At 32.8% G+C, this 22,003-nt stretch overlaps 3 protein-coding genes and 1 long non-coding RNA gene across 6 annotated transcripts; 2 read left to right on the forward strand and 2 right to left on the reverse strand.

Moving 5' to 3' along the window:
• Positions 1-51: 51 nt before the first annotated feature.
• LOC103844952 lies at positions 52-4,920 on the forward strand. The gene is made up of 14 exons (XM_009121782.3): positions 52-363; positions 662-702; positions 973-1,173; positions 1,274-1,371; positions 1,601-1,794; positions 1,891-2,072; positions 2,263-2,607; positions 2,722-2,786; positions 3,026-3,074; positions 3,185-3,320; positions 3,452-3,536; positions 3,637-3,706; positions 4,065-4,205; positions 4,423-4,920. Exons 1-14 carry the CDS (start codon positions 261-263, stop codon positions 4,708-4,710), a joined length of 1,998 nt encoding a protein of 665 aa, XP_009120030.1. The 5' UTR covers positions 52-260; the 3' UTR covers positions 4,711-4,920.
• LOC117129280 lies at positions 4,708-5,646 on the reverse strand. Its single transcript, XR_004452983.1, has 2 exons — positions 5,471-5,646; positions 4,708-5,219 (listed from the first exon to the last, which is right to left on the reverse strand). It is a non-coding gene; the product is annotated as an uncharacterized LOC117129280 (long non-coding RNA).
• On the forward strand, positions 5,086-8,660 carry LOC103844953 (dihydrolipoyllysine-residue succinyltransferase component of 2-oxoglutarate dehydrogenase complex 1, mitochondrial). 3 transcript variants are annotated; one of them, XM_009121784.3, is made up of 15 exons: positions 5,086-5,237; positions 5,473-5,548; positions 5,647-5,721; positions 5,857-5,914; positions 5,991-6,009; positions 6,104-6,156; positions 6,431-6,505; positions 6,629-6,684; positions 6,809-6,853; positions 6,935-7,195; positions 7,304-7,398; positions 7,514-7,604; positions 7,690-7,800; positions 7,908-8,102; positions 8,191-8,658. In XM_009121784.3, exons 2-15 carry the CDS (start codon positions 5,489-5,491, stop codon positions 8,380-8,382), a joined length of 1,386 nt encoding a protein of 461 aa, XP_009120032.1. In that variant the 5' UTR covers positions 5,086-5,237; positions 5,473-5,488; the 3' UTR covers positions 8,383-8,658. The 3 variants fall into 3 exon arrangements, with proteins under 3 accessions (XP_009120032.1, XP_033138694.1, XP_018511174.1); XM_033282803.1 differs by having other exon boundaries at positions 5,134-5,238; positions 6,089-6,156; positions 8,191-8,660; XM_018655658.2 differs by lacking the exon at positions 5,086-5,237 and adding an exon at positions 5,327-5,345 and having other exon boundaries at positions 6,089-6,156; positions 8,191-8,660.
• LOC103846111 (mitogen-activated protein kinase kinase kinase 18) lies at positions 8,440-17,287 on the reverse strand. The gene has a single exon (XM_033282804.1). It carries the CDS (start codon positions 14,462-14,464, stop codon positions 13,139-13,141), a length of 1,326 nt encoding a protein of 441 aa, XP_033138695.1. The 5' UTR covers positions 14,465-17,287; the 3' UTR covers positions 8,440-13,138.
• Positions 17,288-22,003: the final 4,716 nt, after the last annotated feature.

Genomic DNA, 22,003 nt, shown 5'->3' on the forward strand with positions numbered 1-22,003 from the left:
AAAAAAGTTATGAGGATAAGATTTTATGAAAATGGTTTTACATCTGGATTGTATACTGCAACAACATTAATCTATCTCATTATTTTGCATACTAAAAAACATTTTAAATAAATACAAGTGTCTTCCTAAAATCGTCTGCTTTCTCAACGGCGACTTTCCATAGAATCTCTATCCCCTCGTTGATTGATTCTCAATTTCTTCTTCTCCTCACTTTCAATGCCGTCTCGTTGACAAGGCTTAACTTCCAGGTGCGCACGATAATGGATGCGCCGCCGCTGTCTTTCGTCTCCAAAGCTAGAACCGCTTTCAATTCCGCCGCTGCTAAAGCGGAGCGCGTCTTCACTGATCTTAAATCCGATCGAGGTTATATCTCTCTCTCTCTCTCTCCCTCTTCCCGTAGCTTCCGCTTCAATTTACTTAATTTTTTTAATTTATTTTCCATTTACTAAAATTTGACTGATGCGTAGACGTTGATTTCTCGACCTCTGATTTGTGTGCCTTCTCTCCTGTTTAAATCCTTTTTCCTCGTTTCGATTGAATCCAATTCTATTTTGGACTCGCTCTCGTGTCTAATTCAATTCTATTTCGGTGTGTGTGTGTTTTAATTGGTGATGTTCATCTGATTAACTCGAGTGTTTATTTTTTTCTCTATAACTGGAAGAGGAGGAGCAGCCATCGACGAGGAATGAGAATGACTCTAAGGTAAGAATGTTATGGAACCATCTTGGGGCTATGGTATAATTGATTTAATTTCAATATGTGGAAAATGAACAGAAAACGAATATCAAATGATATTAGGATTTGTAACAAGTAATCTAGTCACCCTGGTTAGAGAAATGCAGAATGTAGAGTAGATATGTTTTCTTTTGGAATGGTGTGAGAAAAGCAGCTTACTTGAACCATTACTGAGACTGTTAAAGAATGTTATAGGAAAACAATATTTCAGCATTTCTTGGCATTTTCACATTTCAGGAGGAGAATGAAGTGAAGCCTCAGGGATGGAGAACTGCACATATTAGGAAAAAGCAAGAGTGGCAGAATAAACTCAAAAACTTGAGAATTGGAAGGAAAGAAGTCGTTGAAGATAAAGATACGGCTGAAGATTCAACCATGCTTGCACCTTTCTATGACCAAAATTCGCTTATTCTTAAAGCGCAAGAGCAAGAAGCCAAGGTACTACCGGTCTACTTTTCCAGATCACTTTTTGTTGCCAAAGCATGCCATTTGTCTTTAGTTTTGATTTTTTCTTTTTTTTCCTAATGGGAATGTTTAGGCATCTGATGTTGGTAACTTGATACAAGTTCTAAATGCTGTTGATGTGAACAGCATTCCTCGGGGATCCATTGTGAAGCAGCTGGCTGTAGCCATCGAGTGAGTCTAAACATATGTTTGACACAGTTTTAATTCCTTTCTTTTTGTTTCATGTAGTTTCTGGCTATAAAGTTTTCAAAAGAGTCAGTTATACTCACTGAGGCTTGAATTGTAAATAATCGACAAGGCTGAAGTATATGTATTTACAAATTTTCTGTACTCTGGCTAAAGCATATTGCTTTGTCCCGCTCTGCATTCGTTTTATTTCCTTTTTGTTTTTTTTTTCCAGAGCGGGAAAAATGGCTAAGACTATGAAAGAGTTTGCTGCATCTTCTGGAAGTTCATCACCAGGGAGGGACAGAGGGGGGTTAAGCCTCTCTGCGGTGAAATCGATGGTTCTTGGTGAAAAAGAGGATAAAATTGGTTTTGATTCAAGAGACGAGGAAAAACTTGTTTCTCTTATAAATGCCATGTTTAATGTTGGTAGGTCTACTCTACACGGGAAAATTTATCAAACTATATACCAGTTACTGCTATTTATTTTCCTGCTGTTTTTTAATTTTGGCAAGTTATTCACAGATGGTAACTTCCTCGTCAGAATGATTGTCTCTGATTTGGAGTCTCCTACCAACAGAGCATCTTTTGCAAAAGATCTTCATGTTGCTCCGCCTAGTAGCTTTGTTGTTAAGCTAGCTGAAGTAATTGGAAGTTTTACAACTCCAAGCAGAATGGCTTTGTTCTGGTGCAGGGTTGTTGATGAAGTAAGTTACTCTGTAGCATATGTTTGGCTTTAAATATCCCTCTTCACACTTCTAGTATGAAATTTGCGTATGTATTAAGATTAGATGGATAGTTCACTCTGTTGGTGTATGTTCCTTGGATAAGTCACTGCAACAAATGTAATATACTGTAGCTATTTGATGACCTCTCTCAAATTATCTATATGTGCAGCTGAGGAGATTTTGGAATGAAAAGAAACACATACCATGGATACCCCTAGACGAGAATCCAGATTTGAAAAGTTGCCTACTTCACCAATGGTTACAAGTTATAAACTGCTGTCTTGGCAGGAAAGCACGTTGCATAGCTGCTTCTGAAGCATTAGATGCTGTTATGAGACAAGCCAGTCCAGCCAATGAAAAGTCAGATATTTCGGAAGCGATGGGTTCTCCGGTTTCTCTTTTGTATGCTAAAAGTAACACCGGAGAACTCATACTTCGCCTAGGCATCCACCACCAAGTTGAAAACTTAACAATGTTGGAAACTGGTGAACCTGTTTATGCCCCAATAACTCAGGTTCATCACTTCCGTCATAGTTGAAAAATACTTTTGTTATCTTCACCTCTCTCTTTTTTTAAAAAAAAAATTTTCACCTCTCTTAAGTGCTACTGTTTATTTTTTTCCATGTAGGAGGGTCCGTTGTTGACAGAAGATCTGATTAAAGAAACAGAGGAACTAGTATTGCGAACAGGGAGGTGAGTGCAAATGATTACTCCATTTAGTTAGCAATATCTTTTCTATGGGATGTAAAACTTAATCAATCTGCTTCTCTATCATGAGTTGACGATTAAAAGACCAGGGATAGACTTTAGATGATTAAAAATGGACGTTTTTATCTGGTCTAGTAATCTCTATTTCAGTTATTAATATTTCATATATTTTTCAGATATCCAATTCCTTAATAGATTAGATTGTTGTCTTTCTTATGGTTCAGCATGGGGGCTGGGTGTTCTCAACTCTTGTCTGACATGCAGGCTTTCAAGGTGATTGTTTCAAAGTTGATGTTCTTAGTGATGTTTGGAGTATAAGTGTTCATGTAAGGGAAAAAAAGTTGTTGCTGATATGAATTTTGATTTGTTTGTGTCACGTTTAGGCAGCAAATCCTGGATGTATTTTGGAAGATTTTGTGAGATGGCATTCTCCTCCAGACTGGACTGGAAATGATACTTCTTCCGGAGATGACTCTTCTCCCCTACGAGGTCAATTAAGCATCCGGATGCAAAAAGAAGGTTCGACCTTTTCTCCTGTTTTTCTGTTGATCACTATTCACCCATATCTCAGTTCTTCCCGTGTGAAAAACATACTAGTAGTAATCTTTCAAGTCTCATTTCCTTTGCAAATTTTACGTACGTGTTCTTAGGTAATTTGTGGCGCGAGCTGTGGGAAACAGCTAAACCACTGCCTGCGGTTAAGCAAACACCTCTCTATGATGAAGATTTTGCTGTGTAAGTGTCAATTATATGTCACACCTTAGGCATAGTGGTTAGTAGATCATGTGTTTGATCACTCATGAAGATCTTGCCTGTTGCCATAAATATATAACAGGGAAGGAATCTTGAATTCTTTGGAAGACATTCCGCCTGTTGAATTTTTCGGGCAGCTTTTTGTTTCTCTTGTAAGTTTTCCCATACTATCTTTCTTTTTTTTTTTTTTTTTTTCATTTTCCTGTATTCCTAAGGTCTTTGTGCGGCCCTTGTCGAGAAGAAGAGTCTTTAATCAGTCAGCGATATTTATAAGAAGAGTCGAAAATGCAGTTTATGCTTGAATCCTTGAATTCAGGTCTTATAGTATTTAATCTGGACTCCAGGAAAATGAAAAAAAAATGTAGTCTCAAATGCTTCAAACTTGTTGCTGTGTTACACAGATGGTGATATAGATTAAAGAATCTTTTGAGAAGAAAAAAAAACTTACAATTAAGTATATTTGCTACAGACAGCACTTCTGATGATTGGGGTTGGTTGTAAAATTTACAGGTTGCCCTGGGATTTGTAATGGCGGAGCCAGTAGTAGCCACAAACGATGACTTGTCAAAGCTTTTCTTCGAGTGCAAGGATTATGTAGTCGCGATCTGCCAGGGAGACGCATGGACCGATAAGCTTGATGATCTCTGTCAGGTACGTACTATTAACTATATGCACATGCTTACAACCCTGTACAAATATTAGAAAGTCTCACGTAGCTATCACCTTAATAAAATTTAGAATGTTTTATTTAACAGATGACAGAGTAAAGGTTATGTGGATATGAACTAACATGATTCAACTGAGTCATACATTCGAATTCCATTTAATTTCTTGATAGATTTGGTTTCGTTTTCTTTGATATTGATAGGTGTATGAAACAGTGGAAACAATGTTAGTACGTCCAGAAAAAGTGTTGAGATCAATGAAGCAAACAGAGGAGTCGCCGTCAGGTGGGAACGAAACAAAACGGCGGTTCAGGCGGCTGAGCTTCATCTTCCGCGGTAAAGAAGGAAACAAGAACAGAGTTACAACAGAAACAGAACAGAAAAGTACGGAACCGAGCCCGCGGCAGTCTTTCTCGAGTCTTTTTGATGGAAAGTCGTCTTTATTTGCAAAGAAACCACCTAGACCTGCTGAAAATGGGACTCTTGTCTGACTCCTTTGATATTTATTTTATTTAATTTGTTACATCTGGTTTTGAGTCATTTCTCAATATATATTTTTTGTTTGGTCTGGGTTTAGGTTGTTAAGTTAATCAGTTGGTTGATAACTGTAAATTTATATCATTCAAAAACATTTCTCAGTGAGAGGGGAAGTTAAAGTTGATGGACTGGAATGAATAAAAAATGAGAAAAGCTTTTGGTCTTTCTGTGTACGTGTTGCCGGAAGCTTCTGAACGCGTGACCTAGCAGCATGTCTGCGTAAGATGGGGTTTTGGGCACATGGGCCGGTTGCTACTAAAACGGCAGCGTTTTGAAGCTTTGTAAATTATTCATGTAATCGGAAGAAGCATAAGTAGACACGTGTAACAATCTTCCGAACTTGCCATATTCTTGTAACTTGCTCAAAGCTAGCTCTCACAGAAAAGTCATATGCATTTCCCAGTCGTCATTCCATTCAGCAAACCCTAGCTTTCTCACTCCGCGTTGAAGTTTCTCTCTCTCTCTCTCTCTATCTCTTTTGGTTAGATTCCTATCTCTCCCTCTCCCTCTTGATTCATTTTTGTTGTTTTTTGGATTTTGCGTCGTAAACGGAAAGATTACGAATCTGACTATGGCATGATGATCGGAGGTCTCTGAGAAAGTATTGGATAGGATTATAGAATCCATTTCATTTGTGTTGTTTTCTCTGTTTGTACGATTACAAGTGTTGAATCTCAGCGACATCTATTGATTTTGCTTTTCGGAAACATTTACAGAGATTCGGTGCGGGGGATGATGTTGCGTGCTGTCATAAGGAGAGCTTCCACTAGAGGAGGCTCTTCTGCTTCTTCGGTTAGTTTCCTTTTGTTTTCAGATTCGTCCATCTTTTGTGATTTGATTTTTCCGAAATATGATCTCAGTTTCGATTGATCTCGCTCTCTCTCTCTCAGGGATTGGGGAAATCACTGCAATCTTCTCGTGTTGCAGCATCTTCACAAAGCTTTCATTCTCTTTCAGCAACACAGGTAACGTTTCTTCTTGATCCGGTCGCATATCTTTATATCCAGATTATGTCTTTTATCACTTGATTATCTTTGTTACATGAGAACTCATAATACTCTATTCCATGAATGAACTAGCGTTTTATTTAAATATTACAGACTCTTGTGCCTCGTGGAAGCCATGCTCGTAGCTGCTTCCATCATCGTTCTTGTCCAGGTCTTTTATTACGTTGTCATCTATTGGCTTAGTTTAGGTTCTTTAATCTAACACTCAATCCTTCGCTTTTTTTCAGGGTGTTCAGAGTGCTCCAGGTTAGGAACCTCAGTTTTTTTTTGTTCATGCGTAGAATTCAATCTCCCCACGTACTTTTATTTATATTAATCTGCGTAGGACTGTTCTTGCCAGCTTCCAAGGCACAACCCTGCAAAGATGGGTCAGGCCTTTCTCATCTGATAGTGGTATGGTTTACTCTAGCCTAAGATAATTCTCTTGTTCTTTAATCGAGTTTTTTTATGTTTGTTTCACATACTCTGGAACCCATAGGTAGCTTAGCCAAATGACCCTTCATAACTGCACTATCAATATTTTGGATAACCGACAATATTCATTTAATTTCTGCTTCATACTTTTATGAAGTGTGTGAGGCTATTGTCTTTTGGTCTCTACTGTAACCTGTCACCGTACCTTATATTTCTAGCCTTTTTGATACACTTTTTGTATTTGTTACTGAAGGAGATGTCGTTGAAGCTGTTGTGCCTCACATGGGTGAATCAATCACCGATGGAACCCTAGCCAACTTTCTCAAGAGTATGCTTTTCTTTGCTTTATCATCTTGTCGTTTCTTTTCAGTGCATATATATATATATATATATATATATATATATATCTAATAATATTCTGTTGTTGGTGCTTCTGATATTGTGTTTGCAGAACCTGGTGACAGAGTAGAGGCTGATGAGGCTATTGCACAAATTGAAACTGACAAGGTGTCAAACAATTACCTGCTTTATTCTTTCTTATGTTCTTTTTTCTTCCCTGTACATGTTTAATGTTTTTCATGTTTCTGGTGTAGTTTTTATAACTTGGGTTTGATTCTTCTCTGTGCTTTAGGTGACAATAGATATTGCTAGCCCAGCAAGTGGTGTCATCCAAGAGGTAGAATATTTATGCTCTTTTTAGTTCCTGTGGTTCTTCTCCTGGGTTCCTATGCCTAATTGATTTTATCTTTTTATGCAGTTTCTTGTCAAGGAAGGAGATACTGTGGAACCGGGAAATAAGGTAGCTATTATTTCAAAGTCTGCAGATGCTGTGTCTCATGTGGCACCCTCAGAAAAGATACCTGAGAAAGCTACTCCCAAGCCTTCTCCTCCTACTGAGGAGCCCAAGGTTGAAAGTACTAAAGCTGCGGAGAAACCCAAGGCATCACCACCGCCACCACCGCCGTCTAAACAGTCAGCGAAAGAACCGCAGCTTCCTCCTAAGGATAGGGAAAGACGGGTATGCAAACTGTGTCATTTAGTCTATACGTCTATACTATGTCTTTGACAGAAAAAATCTATTTACGTTCACATGAATTGATGATATGGCATCTTAACAACGTTGCAGGTTCCTATGACAAGACTCCGCAAACGTGTGGCAACTAGGCTGAAGGACTCTCAAAACACTTTTGCGTTGCTTACGACATTCAATGAAGTTGATATGTGAGTTACAGCTAAAACCCTCATGTTGATGTCTTTTATCAATATGAAATTCTTAGATTGCTCTAATAACTACTCAACTCTTAGCTCACCAACATGATATTGCTTTCTCACGTAGGACCAATCTGATGAAGCTCCGATCTCAATACAAGGATGCATTTTTTGAAAAGCACGGAGTGAAGTTGGGGCTTATGTCTGGTTTCATTAAAGTACGCTTGAAAAGTTTCCTGAACTAATTAACGTTTCAGAATTCTACAGATAAAATAAAGTATATTCTTTAACCCTTTATTTCAGGCTGCTGTTAGTGCCCTCCAGGCCCAACCAGTAGTAAATGCAGTTATCGATGGAGATGATATCATTTACAGAGACTACGTAGATATCAGTATTGCTGTTGGTACCTCTAAGGTTTGTTTCCGCTATTCTCTTGATAGAGAGATCCAAACATTGCATGATTATACCATCTAGGGTTGAGAGGTAGAAGTGATTGATCCTTTTTTTTTTTCTGTGTCCAGGGTCTTGTGGTTCCAGTAATCAGAGGTGCTGACCAGATGAACTTTGCGGACATTGAGAAAACGATAAACTCTCTTGCTAAGAAGGCTAATGAAGGAACCATTTCAATCGACGAGATGGCTGGAGGATCATTCACAGTATCTAATGGTGGTGTCTATGGAAGTCTCATAAGCACTCCTATCATCAACCCTCCTCAGGTTCGGTTCGATCTTCACCATATTAAAACCTGAATAAGGAACGATTTTTGTTCCCCTTACTAACGCAAACCAAATCTATCATTTGTAGTCTGCTATACTTGGAATGCATTCAATCGTGCAACGTCCAATGGTTGTGGGAGGAAGCGTAGTACCAAGGCCAATGATGTATGTCGCACTGACGTATGATCATAGGCTTATTGATGGAAGAGAGGCTGTGTATTTCTTGCGCCGTATCAAGGATGTTGTGGAAGATCCTCAGAGGCTTCTTCTCGATATATGATGAAGAATAAAAAGATCAGAGACCTCAAGAGATGATAAGTCTCTTTGTCCCTTTTTACCAGTTTCCTTTCAGGTAAACCGTTACAGATATTGCAATCTGTGAATGATACTTTTGAAGAGGAGTTTCTTAATAGTTCCAAGAGTTATTGCCGTGCAGGGAAAGCATCGGTGCATTGAGTTTTGTTATTTAATATACAGTTTAAAAAAAATGTTACGATTTTTACTTAAAAATAATGCCACTGATTTTTATCTTGGGTAAAAAGATAAATCATTTCCATCGAAATTGTTCATGATGTGATTCAAAGAATAAGCACTTTTCGTTCGGTAACTCTGACGACCTAACAAATCGGAAACAAAAACAAATCTGTGTTTTAGCTTCTTTAGTCTTAGGAATCACTCAAGCCCAAGATAGATTCTAGTTTGAGAAATTATCTAAAATACCACAAGTTAGGTACCACTTTTTAAAAATATACCAACAATTTGAAAATACCACAAGTCAGGTATCATTTTTCAAAAATATACTAACAATTTAGATTTATGATTTAGAATTATTTTTTAAAGTTTAGTACCAAGGGGTTAGGGTTAGGTTTATAAATGTCTTATAAATATTAAAAAATTAGCTTAGTGTTATTATATAACAATTTATGGTATTTATGAAAATAATCATTCATTAATGGTAAATTTGAAAAGTAGTATCAAACTTGTTGTAGAATTGAAATTTTTTCTTCTAGTTTTTGAACTAGGGATGGGCGTTCGGGTATTCATTCAAATTTGATTTGGATCTATTTGAGTTTTATTTTTGCCATTTTCAGATATAATTGGGTTTTGGAACAAAAGATTTTAGCCCTATATGGATATATAAATTTTGGTTCGGGTTTTGATAACTCGTTTAAATTATTTTTAAAAAATTAAAATTTATATATACTTAAAAAATTTCAAAATCTAAAAATGAAAATAATATATAACATATAAATTTGAATAATGTAAGCCAAAATACCTACTTAATATAAAAATTGTTTGGCTGGGATATTTGGATAAAGATTCAAAAGATATTTTAAGTATTTTGGTTTTTTGAATATTGTTTAGATATTTGAAATATTTATTTTTGAATATTTGTATATATTTTTTATTATTTTGGATAACTTTAAAATATTTTATATATTTTGGATATTAAATCTAAAAATAACTAATATAATTAAGTATATAAAATTTAAGAGAATTGTCAAAAATGCCACATTTATAATACTAATTTTCATATTTACTTTAACTATTTTTATCCTCAATTTAAAGAAAAAAAATACATTTACAACCCTATGGTTAACTAATGTAAATTTAGGGTTTAGAGTTGAGGGGTAGGTAGGGTAGGATTTTTGGAATGTGGAGTTTAAGGTTATAATAAATATATAAATAAATACTTTAAAATTTGAAAAATAGTTTCAAAAATAATTTTTGAAAGAAAAGTTCAAAAAATATATATTAAAAAGTTCAAAATTTCAAAAAGTATAATTCGAAGACATGAAAAAATTATTTTAAAATTTTTTAAAATATTAAATTATTTAAATAATTATTTATCATATATATAGTAAGGGTATAAGAGTTTTTGCCTCTTTAGTGATAGTAAACATAAATAATGGTATCAACAAAGCGGTAAACATGAAAATTTTCCAAAATTGATTTGGATATATTCAGATATTCAAAATATTTTGGTTAAGATTACATTTGGTTTTGGTTCTTCGGATACCAAAGTAAAGTTTCGAACGCATTCAAATATTTAATTTTAGGTTTAGTACTATTTTCTTAGATTAGGTTCGGTTATTTAGATTTGGATTTTTTGCCGGATCTAAATTTGAACATGATTAAACAAGAGAAAAGATTAGAGTATATAATGTCTTCATATCCCGACTTATATGCCGTCTGTTAGCAGAAAGGTTTGCCTTCCGGAAGACATCACAGGTGTGTTTAGGAGTTCTTGCTCCACTGTACTTGCTGCAGCGGTCACTAAAATGCGTTATTATCAATTTTATTCTAGTAAATGGGCCTATGCTTAAAGTTAGTCCAATATTTTAAATAGTTTTTTTTTGTACAACATTAAAAGGTTTTCAAGGTCATATAATTGTGGTGGTGGTGGATCTGATAGTGCAGGCTGTGCAGCGCCAGCACAATATTTTGGTAATTGATTGTGGGAAGAATAATATCACTGACAAAGATCCTAGATTTGTAAAACTATATTTTATATGAGATGCTTCTATGAACGTCACTAATGTATTCAAGTATCATGCTCTTTTTCTTAATAAGTAAAAGATAATTTAGCATTTTTTGTATCATAATAATTTAGCATTAAGGGGAACTATAACCTCTTTATGAAAAACGATTAAATAGTATAAACCAAGTCCAACCTCCAACATAACTTGCTTCTTTACATTCACTTCGCAGTGCGTGAAGTGTGACTCCTCAGCGATTTTTTATGCATGTCAAATCTATATTCTATAGACTTGAATTCTTAAAATAGATCATAGTAATATCTAGTCTATTGGATTGTATTATTGTCATCTTTTGTATGCAAGAAAAAAACAATATAGTCATAAAAGCCTTAGCCATCAATATTAGAATATTTAGTTAACCAACCACACTTATACCGATAATGATACTTTGGAGTCTTGCGTGTGAGCCAATGACATACATGAAATTAAATATAATAACTATATAAAAGTATCGGGAAAGAAAATTGCCATCCTATTTTGGAAGTATTATCTTTGTTCATATAATAGTATGCAACAAGAAAAAATAATACAATTTGTTGAAATGGATAAGGGCTTAGGGTCTATAGGCAATTAGACATCCCCACTCATGCAATCCCAGTGGAATGCATGAAAAATGAGCACAACTATTTTATTTTAAAAATGACCCGAGATGCTTCATAGTGTAGTGAGTGTGAGCCAACGACAACACTTCCACCTTTTCTAAAGTCAACCTTTTTAATTTATATATATATAGTCTTTTACAATTGCTCTAAATTGTTCTGAACAAAATGATTGGTGTTTCGTGCTATAGTCATTTTCTGTAAATGAATTTTGGAAAAATTAATCAGTCATACAAAATCAGGGGATATGTCTTCGTTTTTACTTGTTTGTAACTTGTAAAACTATATTTCCCAAAAGCTTCAAAGAGACGTTGAAAATTACAAGTGTTTCTGTGATGAAAGCAATTGATGATGCTCTTTTAACTTGGATCAGATTTGTTGGATCAAAATCTAAACCAATCATTAATCTTAGAAATGATCTACAACGTTTTGACTTTGTTCTCTTATTTATAAATAAGATGTTTGGACTCAGATGTATGATGTTTTTTTGACATCTACATAGAGTCATCCTTTCGTCACCGATTCACCATCAACAACCTTTTGGACGTTAAGTGGACACTTAAACCTACTTTTCTTTAGATAGTTTATTTGTTTATACGGTGTTTGGTTAAGATAGTTACGCATCAAATGCGTGATTACTTTCTAGTTAACATCTTTTGATTTGAAAATTAAGATAGCAGAATATTTCTGCCTAAAATAGAGTTACATAGTTACATCTAGGTCTTGATCTTTTAACGCAAATATGATTTTAAATCAGATTAACAAGTTTGATTTTAAAGTTTTTTGGTTATTCAATAAATTATTATAGTTGAAAAAGATTGGTTTTAAGAACAATGTCTACCTCATGTAACTAAAAACAAGTTATAAAATACTCTCTCTGTTCCTAAAAAATCCATATTCTATAGAAAACTTTTGCTTCAAAAAGATACATTAATTGCATTTCTTAAAATCTTATTGATTTTAAAATATAGGAAATATAAAATTATAAAAAAATTATGCATTTATAGCTAAATTTTAATATATTTTTATTAAAAAGTGTGAAAATTCTAAAACATTGATCTTTTAAACAGGCGGACTAAGAAACATTTGTTTCTTAACGTGTATAAATGAAGTAAGAAAAAGCTACTTGAGGCGAGTTTTGTTGTCTTAAACTATGTATAAGTAAACTAGTTGACAAAAAAACTATATATAACTAAAGGAGAAGCATCGACATAGAGAATTGAGATAAAAGTCAACGTGAATGAACTTGGCCAAGTAATACCAAACTTTGCTTAGTGTGTACAAAGTAAACGCCAACTTTGGTTGTAGACCCCAAAAAAGTCTTATGCTTTCACATTTGAATGAACCTCCCTTGGTGGTTTTGGTAAACACGAAAAGAATATTAAATTATAAGGAAAATAATACATAAATGTAAGACCAAACTAAAATAATTAGACTTCGTATAAAGTCAACTCTCGGTACGTAGAGCGGTTTGGTTTCCGAACTTAACTTCCTTACCAGAAACACATCAACGGAGGACGACTTGCCCGTATACTAGTTATCACCTTTCAACGTTTAACTATCTAAACTCAAGATTACTACTAAATTGCAATTAAACAAAAATGTAACTGAAGTAGTATATATGAAAGCATCATCTAGTTGACATTGTTTTAAATAGAATCTACTTGACTATGTAAGGTGATGAGCTCATTGTGGAACCAAATTCTGCAATATAGGAGTAGTGAATAAGCGATGACAAGTCATGAGTGATGACATAGTCGTATATTCTTGTCAACATTAACCATCGTCAAACCTCAGCTAATCAAGTACTACTACAATTTTTTTTAATGTACTATAAAATTGCCGCTATAATTTTAGGTGTGATTGTCAAAACGGTGTCGATTCTGATAAAAGGAAACTAGAACTTGTAAAATAAAACTGTAACGTGGCTAAAGAAATTATTCTTATTATTGTTTCCATCATCTTTTTGTACAAAACCATATTCAAGATGATCATAGTATAGAATAATGTTATCCTCTTCAAAGAGGTTACTAGGGTAAAAATAAAAAAGGTTATTCTCAATGAAAGAATATTCAAATAATAAGCTGTCTTCTTGATCCAAGATCCAATTCTCAAATCCTCCATCATCGTCTTCCTCCGATGACGTTGCTTCAACGCAATTCTCATCTTCCTCTTCGTCTTCGTTACGTTTCTCTATCTCCTCGTTGCCTCTAACTTCAATCCAACCATCCTCCGCCGTTAACCACTCCGGCACGCCGGAATTCTCATCTCCGACGAGTTTCTTGATCCGATCAGCAGCTGAAGAATCCCACATATTAAAAGAATTTGCAAATGGGTCTTGAATTAATCGACTTCTCGAGGTTTCACATGAATCCCAGAAACCTTGATCCAACACAGTACTGGGAGAAGAAGAATTCAGACAGCAACAAGACAAAATTTGAGTTTTGTCTTCTTCATCAAGAAACGGGTGTTGAAGCAACTCTTCAACAGCCCATCTCTGTTTCGGATCTCTTCTCAGACAATTCGTCAAAAAGTCTTTGCCTTTCTCCGACAAACACTCCGGAATCTCCGGCGACTCGCCGGTGAAACCAATCTTGTAAATAGCACCCACGACGTCGTTTAGCTCCGGCCAAGGACTTAAACCTGTAGCCATCTCTATCACCATACACCCCAAAGCCCACACATCAGCCGGGAAACTCTGCTCTTCACCACGCGCCACCTCCGGTGACATAAACGCCGGTGTACCGGAAAATTCTAAACTTTCGTTTCCCGCCATTTTAGCACATCCCAGATCGGCGATCTTTGCGGTTTCTCCTCCGACCATAACATTTTGGCTCTTCAAATCGCAGTGAACGATTCCTTGTCCGTGAAGATACATCAAACCTTTCAATATCTGACGTGTGTAGAATCTAATCTCCGGCTCCGGTAACTTCCCGCCGGATTTTTTGATCAAATCGTGAATACTCCCGCCGGAAACATATTCCATGAGGAGATTGTACATCGGTTGGCCGTTCTCCGTCGTCACATTAGACCCAATGTACTTGACTACGTAAGGAGAGCTCAATTTCGACAAAACCGATTGTTCTCTCTGCAAAACCGCCGATGAAGAAAGCTCAGCGGATTTGACGGCGAAGAGTTCACCTGAGTTCGTGATTGCTAGCGAGACAGTGGCGGTTGAGCCTCGGCCTATGGTTGGTCCTCTTATCCAGTTTTGTTCCTCCATTGAAACAGAGCAAGAAAAAAAACAGAGGAGATAGGTAGAGAGAGAAACTTGTAAAGAGAGAGAGAGAGGTTTTAAATGTTTAGGTTAAGAGATATGATGTGGTTTGTGTATATATACACTCGCACAAACACAACTATGTGGTACCAGTATATGTATATCAGTATATGTGTATGTGTGACTTTGGCATGAGGTTATGGTGTCTTTGGGTCTGAACAGAGATTATGACATTCTTTTAATTTATATATTCTTCTCTTCCTCCAATTATTATGCACCAAAACTTTACCTTATCTTCCAACTTTAATTTAATTTTTGATTATTGTCTTCTTAGATCTAATACAGCCGTTTAAGTTCGAATTCAAATGCGAGTCGTTAAAAAGGAAATAGAATATGACTTTGATCATTGGTACGTTTCTTCCATTAAACAAATTAAGGAACCATGACTTAATCATCTTCTGGATATATATTAGTGTAAATTATATAACAAATATGCGAAATCACATTAGATCTACGAAGAATATAACAAAAAAAAGGAAAGTTTGGTAACTAGTTATTTATTTTGACGTCAAAGAAAGGTCATGAAGAAATGGTTCTTAAAAGGTTTTGGTTGGTAGAATGGCACATAGTTCAAGCACAACTGTACAAAATTAAATGGATAACTGCCCATCAAATCAGTTATTATCCATCAGATATACAAATAAATACAAACATAATGTTCTAGTTATGTAAAGTTTGTGATAGAGAAATTATGACTGGTAAGTTTATAAATATGGTATTGTGAAAAGTACGAAAAAGATAACAAGATTCTTGTTGTGATACATATGTGATGTATTAATCATTTCATTGCAGTATATACTCATCTTCGAGAGCTTAATAGGCTACCGTTGTAATTTTAGGAACTAGTCTTTTAGTAAATTTTTATAATCTTCTATATATTAATTGAAGATCATTTAAGAAATTGTAACTTTAAGTTTGTACTAATTAAAAAAAAAGAACTTATTTAAGTGTCACTTAATTAAGACGACAATTTAGCTTACGTGACCGCTTAAGAATTAATTAAAAAATGTTAGTCCAAATCTAATTACTAGAAATTATTATATTAACCCAAAATATAATAAGCGTGTATTCTTTACTTAGATAAAAGTTACAGAATTACCTAATATGATTAACATATATATGACTATAAATAATAAAAATTTGATAATAATTTTTGCATCCTTCTTCATTTTTGTTTAATTTTATATTATTCAAAAATAAACAATCACATTAACCATATAATAAAAAAATAGATTTTAACTTATATGTTATATTTTGAATTTTTAAAAATAACTTTAAATTACAAAAATGAGAAAACCTTATATGCTATACTTTAAATTTTTTAAACGATTTTAAATTGCAAAAATGAGGAAACTTATATGTTATATTTTTTCTTATATGTTATATTTTGATTTTTTACAACGACTTTAAATTACAAAAATGTAAGTTTTCCTTAAGCATACAACTAAAAGCATTAAAATGACATGTATCAATTCAATAGTTGATCTGAAACCTTTCAAAATCATATGGAAGATAAATGTCAAAATAATTTAACTGTGGAAACTGTACTTTTCACTTTTTTTCAAAAATGTGTTCGGTGAAAAAAAAAAGTTTTTGTGTTATAATTTGTTTAATGTTCAATCCGATCAATCCATGATATTTTAATTATAGTTTAGCTCCACAACTTTTAATAAAAATTGATCCGGTCTATCTGAAAGAAATTATATAATAACAACAAAAAAAATATTTTATATGTATAAATAAAATGATCAAATATATAAAAAAAATTATCAATAATATATACAAATAATCACCATGTGCAAGGCGCATGTATTATCCTAGTACTAATTATGACATATTCATTTAAATATAGATAATCTCTTTCGTAAGGTTGTATTTCATAAGAAAAATCAATAACCATGCTTTAGCTGTTTGATTGATTCAACCATAACTATGTATATTACCTGTCATTATAAAAATATATGGTGATTTCTCTCAAGACTTAGATGCATTGTATATCCAAATGAACAATTAAACTAAATCACTAGTAGCTCTGTTCATCTAGTTTTCAACTTCTAACAGAATTACGAATGTATACATACATACATACATATATACATGAGAGGAACATAAATAGGGCGGAAATCTTACTTTTTATTTATTTCTCAAACATTTTGTGTGGTAGAGGCCAGGCAATTTGATGCGTATTGTGTGAATCAAGAAACGTGGCGGAAAAAGATTGGAGGATGACAGCTTTGACGGCATGACTGCCTGAGTGGACGGCGCCGTAACTTTGATCCACCAATAAGCCTAAAACAAGCTGCTGTCACGTGGCGGAAGCACAATCTAATTGCGGGATTAGCATGGGGGATTAGACATTTGTTGAGGAAATTTTTTTTTATAACTAACAACAATACTGAAACTTGATAATAAAGGTTAGAGACATATTGTCAATCAAATATTCTGAAGTCAACAAACATTCACATCAATATTTTTGTTTCATCATTTTTAAAAAAAACTTGTTTTAGTAAATTTAAAGGAGAGAGATATTTGGATGGTACTTTAGAAAATAAAAGAATTATTCGATTCTTCTAGCAACGATAAAATTGTTCTGCATATTTTTTGAAAATTTTCTAGCACAATTAATGAATACACTTATTAACAATCGTAAGTAATCCATTTTTAGATTTAACTAGATTTTTTAACCGCGCTACGCGCGGATAAGATATTATATGTATTTCTCAATTCTAAAAAAAATAATGTATAATATTGTATTATATTATTTAAAGAATATAAAATAAGACTACATAACATAAATATATTTTTAAAATTTTTTTTATGGAAATCATTATGTTGTTTGATTTTTGTACTTAATTCACATATTTGCATAGTTATTTGTGATAGATGAATAACTATATTTTTATTATCAGTAAATAATATATATTTATTATATAATATAAGAAAAATAAAATTATTTACTTTTAAAACAAACTTGTCTCATGTTGGGGACTCGGTTATAGACATATCATATTCGAAAGAGACATTTTTACAGTTATTAATCTTCTTAACAGTCAAAAAACAAATCTGAATATCAAAACAATATGTCATACGATCTCTTTGTGGAATAACTGCTCTGAAGAAAATTCAATTTAAGCATAAAAAATGACTGGAAATGGATGTGCAGATGTTTTATCTAAGTCAGTTTTACAAAATACTATTCATAGTTCATATATCATTTATGTCCATCCTATTTTTTTGTCCATTATTTCTTAAACATCTTGAAATAACTGATGCTAATTAATAATAAACTTTTGGCTGGCAAAAAAAATCAATTTTGTTTAATTATCACTTAATTTGTCTAACTGATATATATGTATTTCTCAATTCTAAAAAAATATTGTATAATATTGTATTACATTATTTAAAAAATATAAAATAAGACTACCTAACATAAATATTTTTTTTTAATTTTCTTTGTGAAAATCATTAGTTGTTTGATTGTTGTACTTGATTCACATATTTGCATAGATATTTGTGATAGATGAATAACTATATTTTTATTATCAGTAAATAATATATATTTATTATATAATATAAGAAAAATGAAATTATTTATTTTTTAAACAAAGTTGCCTCATGTTGGGGATTCGGTTATAGACATATAATATTCGAATGAGATATTTTTACAGTTATCAATCTTCTTAACAATCAAGAAACAAATCTGAATATCAAAACAATATCTCATACGATCTCTTTGTGGAATAACTACTCTGAAAAAATTGAATTTAGGCATCAAAAAGGACTGGAAATGATGTGCAGATGTGTTATCTAAGTCAGCTTTACAAAGTAATATTATTCATAGTTCATATATCATTTAAGTCTATCATTTCTTAAACATCTTGAAATAACTGATGCTAATTAATAATAAACTTTTGGCTGGAAAAAAAATCAAATTTGTCTAATTATTGCTTAAATATTTTATTAATATTGTCTAAGAAACTTTCCATTGATATCATAGTTTAATTTTTATTAGTTTTTTTGTTAATTTTAGAGTTTTTTTGTATTTAAGATTTTTTTCCATATTAAGCTTATATTTCTTTCACATAATATATATATGTCATAAAAATTACCATCAAATCAGTTTTACTTATTTATTATTTTGTGTTTAATGAAAATACACTTTTTAAATAATTTAATTTAAAATAAAATTATATATTAATTTGTTGTATTCTAACAATTTGATTGATTTAATTAATTTGCTTTGGTGGATAACTTAAAAAGTTTTCATATGAATCGGGGAAAGCAAGCTTATGTTGTTATATTATATTTATTTGTGTATATGGAATCTATATATAATGCTAGTGTAATAAAGAAATAACATTATTTTTTTTGTAACTTCAAAAAGATACATTATTACAATTTTAAATTATTCAAAATTGAATAAAATGGTAATTAAATAAATATAATTATTTTTTTTATCTTGTTTAGTTTGATTCTCATGAAAAGAAATCGATAGGTTAAACAAATGTTTCAAAATTTGTTGTGTTAATGTTTTGTCTACAAATTACAAAATTTATTGAATTGATATATTTAATTATTGCATCCTTAAATAATATTATATTAAAACATTAGAGAACTGTGTTTTGAGTTGTTTTGTCAAAATTGTACAAAAATCTATGCTTTTTCATATTTGTCACGAAAATTTATATGTTAAATTTTGTTTTACAAAATTCTTAACTTTGTCACGAAAACAAAAATCTATGTTTTCATATTTGTCAATGTTCTCACACTTTCAAATAATATATTAGCTTAGTCACTTACTTATTTTTTTGTACAAAACAAAATATCGGAGTCTTGAAAGTTGAATCCATATTATTGTAAATGTACATAAGAGTTTGTGATTTACATATTTAGTGATTCTTGTATATGTATTCAAGAAAGTTTCAATGGCTTAGTGGTGTCTGTCTTATATTTATGTCATATTAACCCGGGTTCGATCCTTTCCTTTGCATTGTTTTTTTTTATTTTTTACGAAAAAATGATTGAGATGACGTGGCACCTTCGGACTATCTGATTGGACGATTTTTTATGCCTACGTGGACACTCTAAGAGGAGGTTATATCCCCTTTTAGTATAGTATATAGATTTATGTGCTAAAGTAATAAATTGGCAATAACACTGAAATACGAATGTGCGGATTCATTATGTGAAATGTCTTCAATTGGATTGCAAGCTGCTGGGGTTATGTAAGAAGACTCTACTTGGAGAAAGGTTTCAAAAGGAAGAAGAAATGTGCTGGGAACATTATTCGCATCTCTACTTTAATTTGCTTAGTGATACAACTGAATTCAAATCGTTTTTTAAAAAGTGATAAAAATTAAATATTTGAAATCTAAATTGAGATCTTTACTAATTTGCACTTCATACTCTATTTCCCCCCAATTTGCTTCCCCCATCATTACTATTTTCTCCACATTCTATGGTATCCTACTTCTTTTAGTATATTGAGCTAATTTGTTCAAAAAAAAATTAGGTTTTTTTTTACATGTATATATGGACAATTTAAAATTTTTGGGCCCCTATTCCTAATTATTTTTTAAAAAATTGGGCCCCTTTTTCATACTATTTTTGTTAAAAACTGTTTGGGCCCTGGGGCCCACGCCCCTTTGCCCCATGCCCTAAGCCGGCTCTGAACGCGCCTTCATACATGTGACTGAGATCTAAAGAAATAAAAAGGTTTTCAAAGCGTGAAGTGAAAAGTGAGAAGTGAAATCACGCTATGTTTCTATTAGCGTTATTAGCAAGGTTTCTTTCTTGAAGAGACGTTCGTTTGTTATGCTCTTACCGTTTCTTCTGCTAATCCCACTTCTATTATTAGCTTGATGCGTGTTTTTCTGCTGCAGATTTTTTTGGAAATGTAAAAAGGGGAAAGTATTAGAATGTCGTAAATCTAACAATGTAAAAACTTTGGTTACGAATATTTTTTGTTATATACATTTATAAATTTTGGGTTATTAACGGGGACATTATTAAAATTAGTACAAAAATACTCTAATTTTCAAAATCCATGGTGGGCAGTTTCCCTGGATAGAAGTCAATGAAACATGAACTTGGGGCCAGAGGAGATTTAATAAAAAATAGGAGCCAATTTTAACCCAAAAATTATTTCTCAAAAAAAAAAAAATTAACCCAAAAATTTACAAGCTTTAGTGGCAACAACCTGGAGGATGGATCAAATGGTGCTAGGGTCTCTTGAAAAAATTTCACGTTTTCAAAAAAAAAAAAATTATAGACGCAAGGAAAATATTTTCGTATGGGTTTGGAATTATCATGCACGCTCTAAAAATATATATATATTTTTTTTGGTAAAAATGTTAAACACGCTCTAAAAATATGTCTGATGCATGCACTAATTTTTGTATAAATTTTGCAGAATTGAACTACTTTTGTTACTGTCATGTGTTTAAACTTTAAAGTTTAAACCCTACTACAAACAGATCTGCTAATGATGGAAATAACGTGAGAACACAGTTCTTTATTTATTTTTTAAAATTAAGCCCTACGTTTTTCCATGGAATAATACAAAGTTTAAACCCTACTACAAACAGATCTGCTAATGATGTGTTTATCCAGGAAGCATGATAAGCATATTGATTATCCCACTAAATCTCAACTCTAATTACTACTTAGCGCAATTTTTTTTTTCTTTGTTCTTTTTCATGATTGTTTTCTAACTATTTCTTCTTACTTTACCCCGATTTGCTCCACACAAAAAAAACACCCGAGATATTTCAGAGATCCTTCTTTTTGATCAATTTAAAGGTAAACCCCTTATCAATCCAAAGATTCTTTAGCACTCATGAGAAGTTGAGAACTATGTGAAGGGTCGGCGTTGAAAAACAAAATAAAAGGCGCCTCCAACAAAGCACCAACCAATGAAATTCAAGAAATGAAATATACAGTTTATAAAAGAGATATTCGAACCCAAAAAGATGCCTTTTTCAATCGAGAAGAGGGGCTAAGTAAAGTAAGGTCCGTCCAACAAGGGTAAGCTTCAAGTAGACAAGAATTATACATTAAAAAAAACGTTCTCTTTGTAAGAGTTCCTTTCTTACGTCAACAAAAGTGAGACACTATACACTCTTAACTTCATCCCTACTTCCAAGCATCTCAAGAGACGGTCCTTTACATAAAGCCATCGCTTTTCATGACCTTTAATGCCTTCTAGATAGATAGATGCTCACCGACCAATTCACCTGAAAAACGATCAGACAGACGTCACAGACCCTATAACCATTATCAACCAATACATTTTTGTTGTGCTTAATAGATCTGTGTCTGTGCTCACGCTCACTGTCAAAAGAATCATATAGCTCATTCATGTCTGAAGATTTGCTGTGTTTGGTCTATGACGGCTCTGATATTCATCATTGCCAGCATAGTAAAAGATTGCAATTTTTCAGAAGACAGAAGTTTATCTGCTGCATTATCTACTGTATTGATCTG

This window comes from Brassica rapa, chromosome A10 (genome assembly GCF_000309985.2).
Source record: "Brassica rapa cultivar Chiifu-401-42 chromosome A10, CAAS_Brap_v3.01, whole genome shotgun sequence".
NCBI lineage: Eukaryota > Viridiplantae > Streptophyta > Magnoliopsida > Brassicales > Brassicaceae > Brassica > Brassica rapa.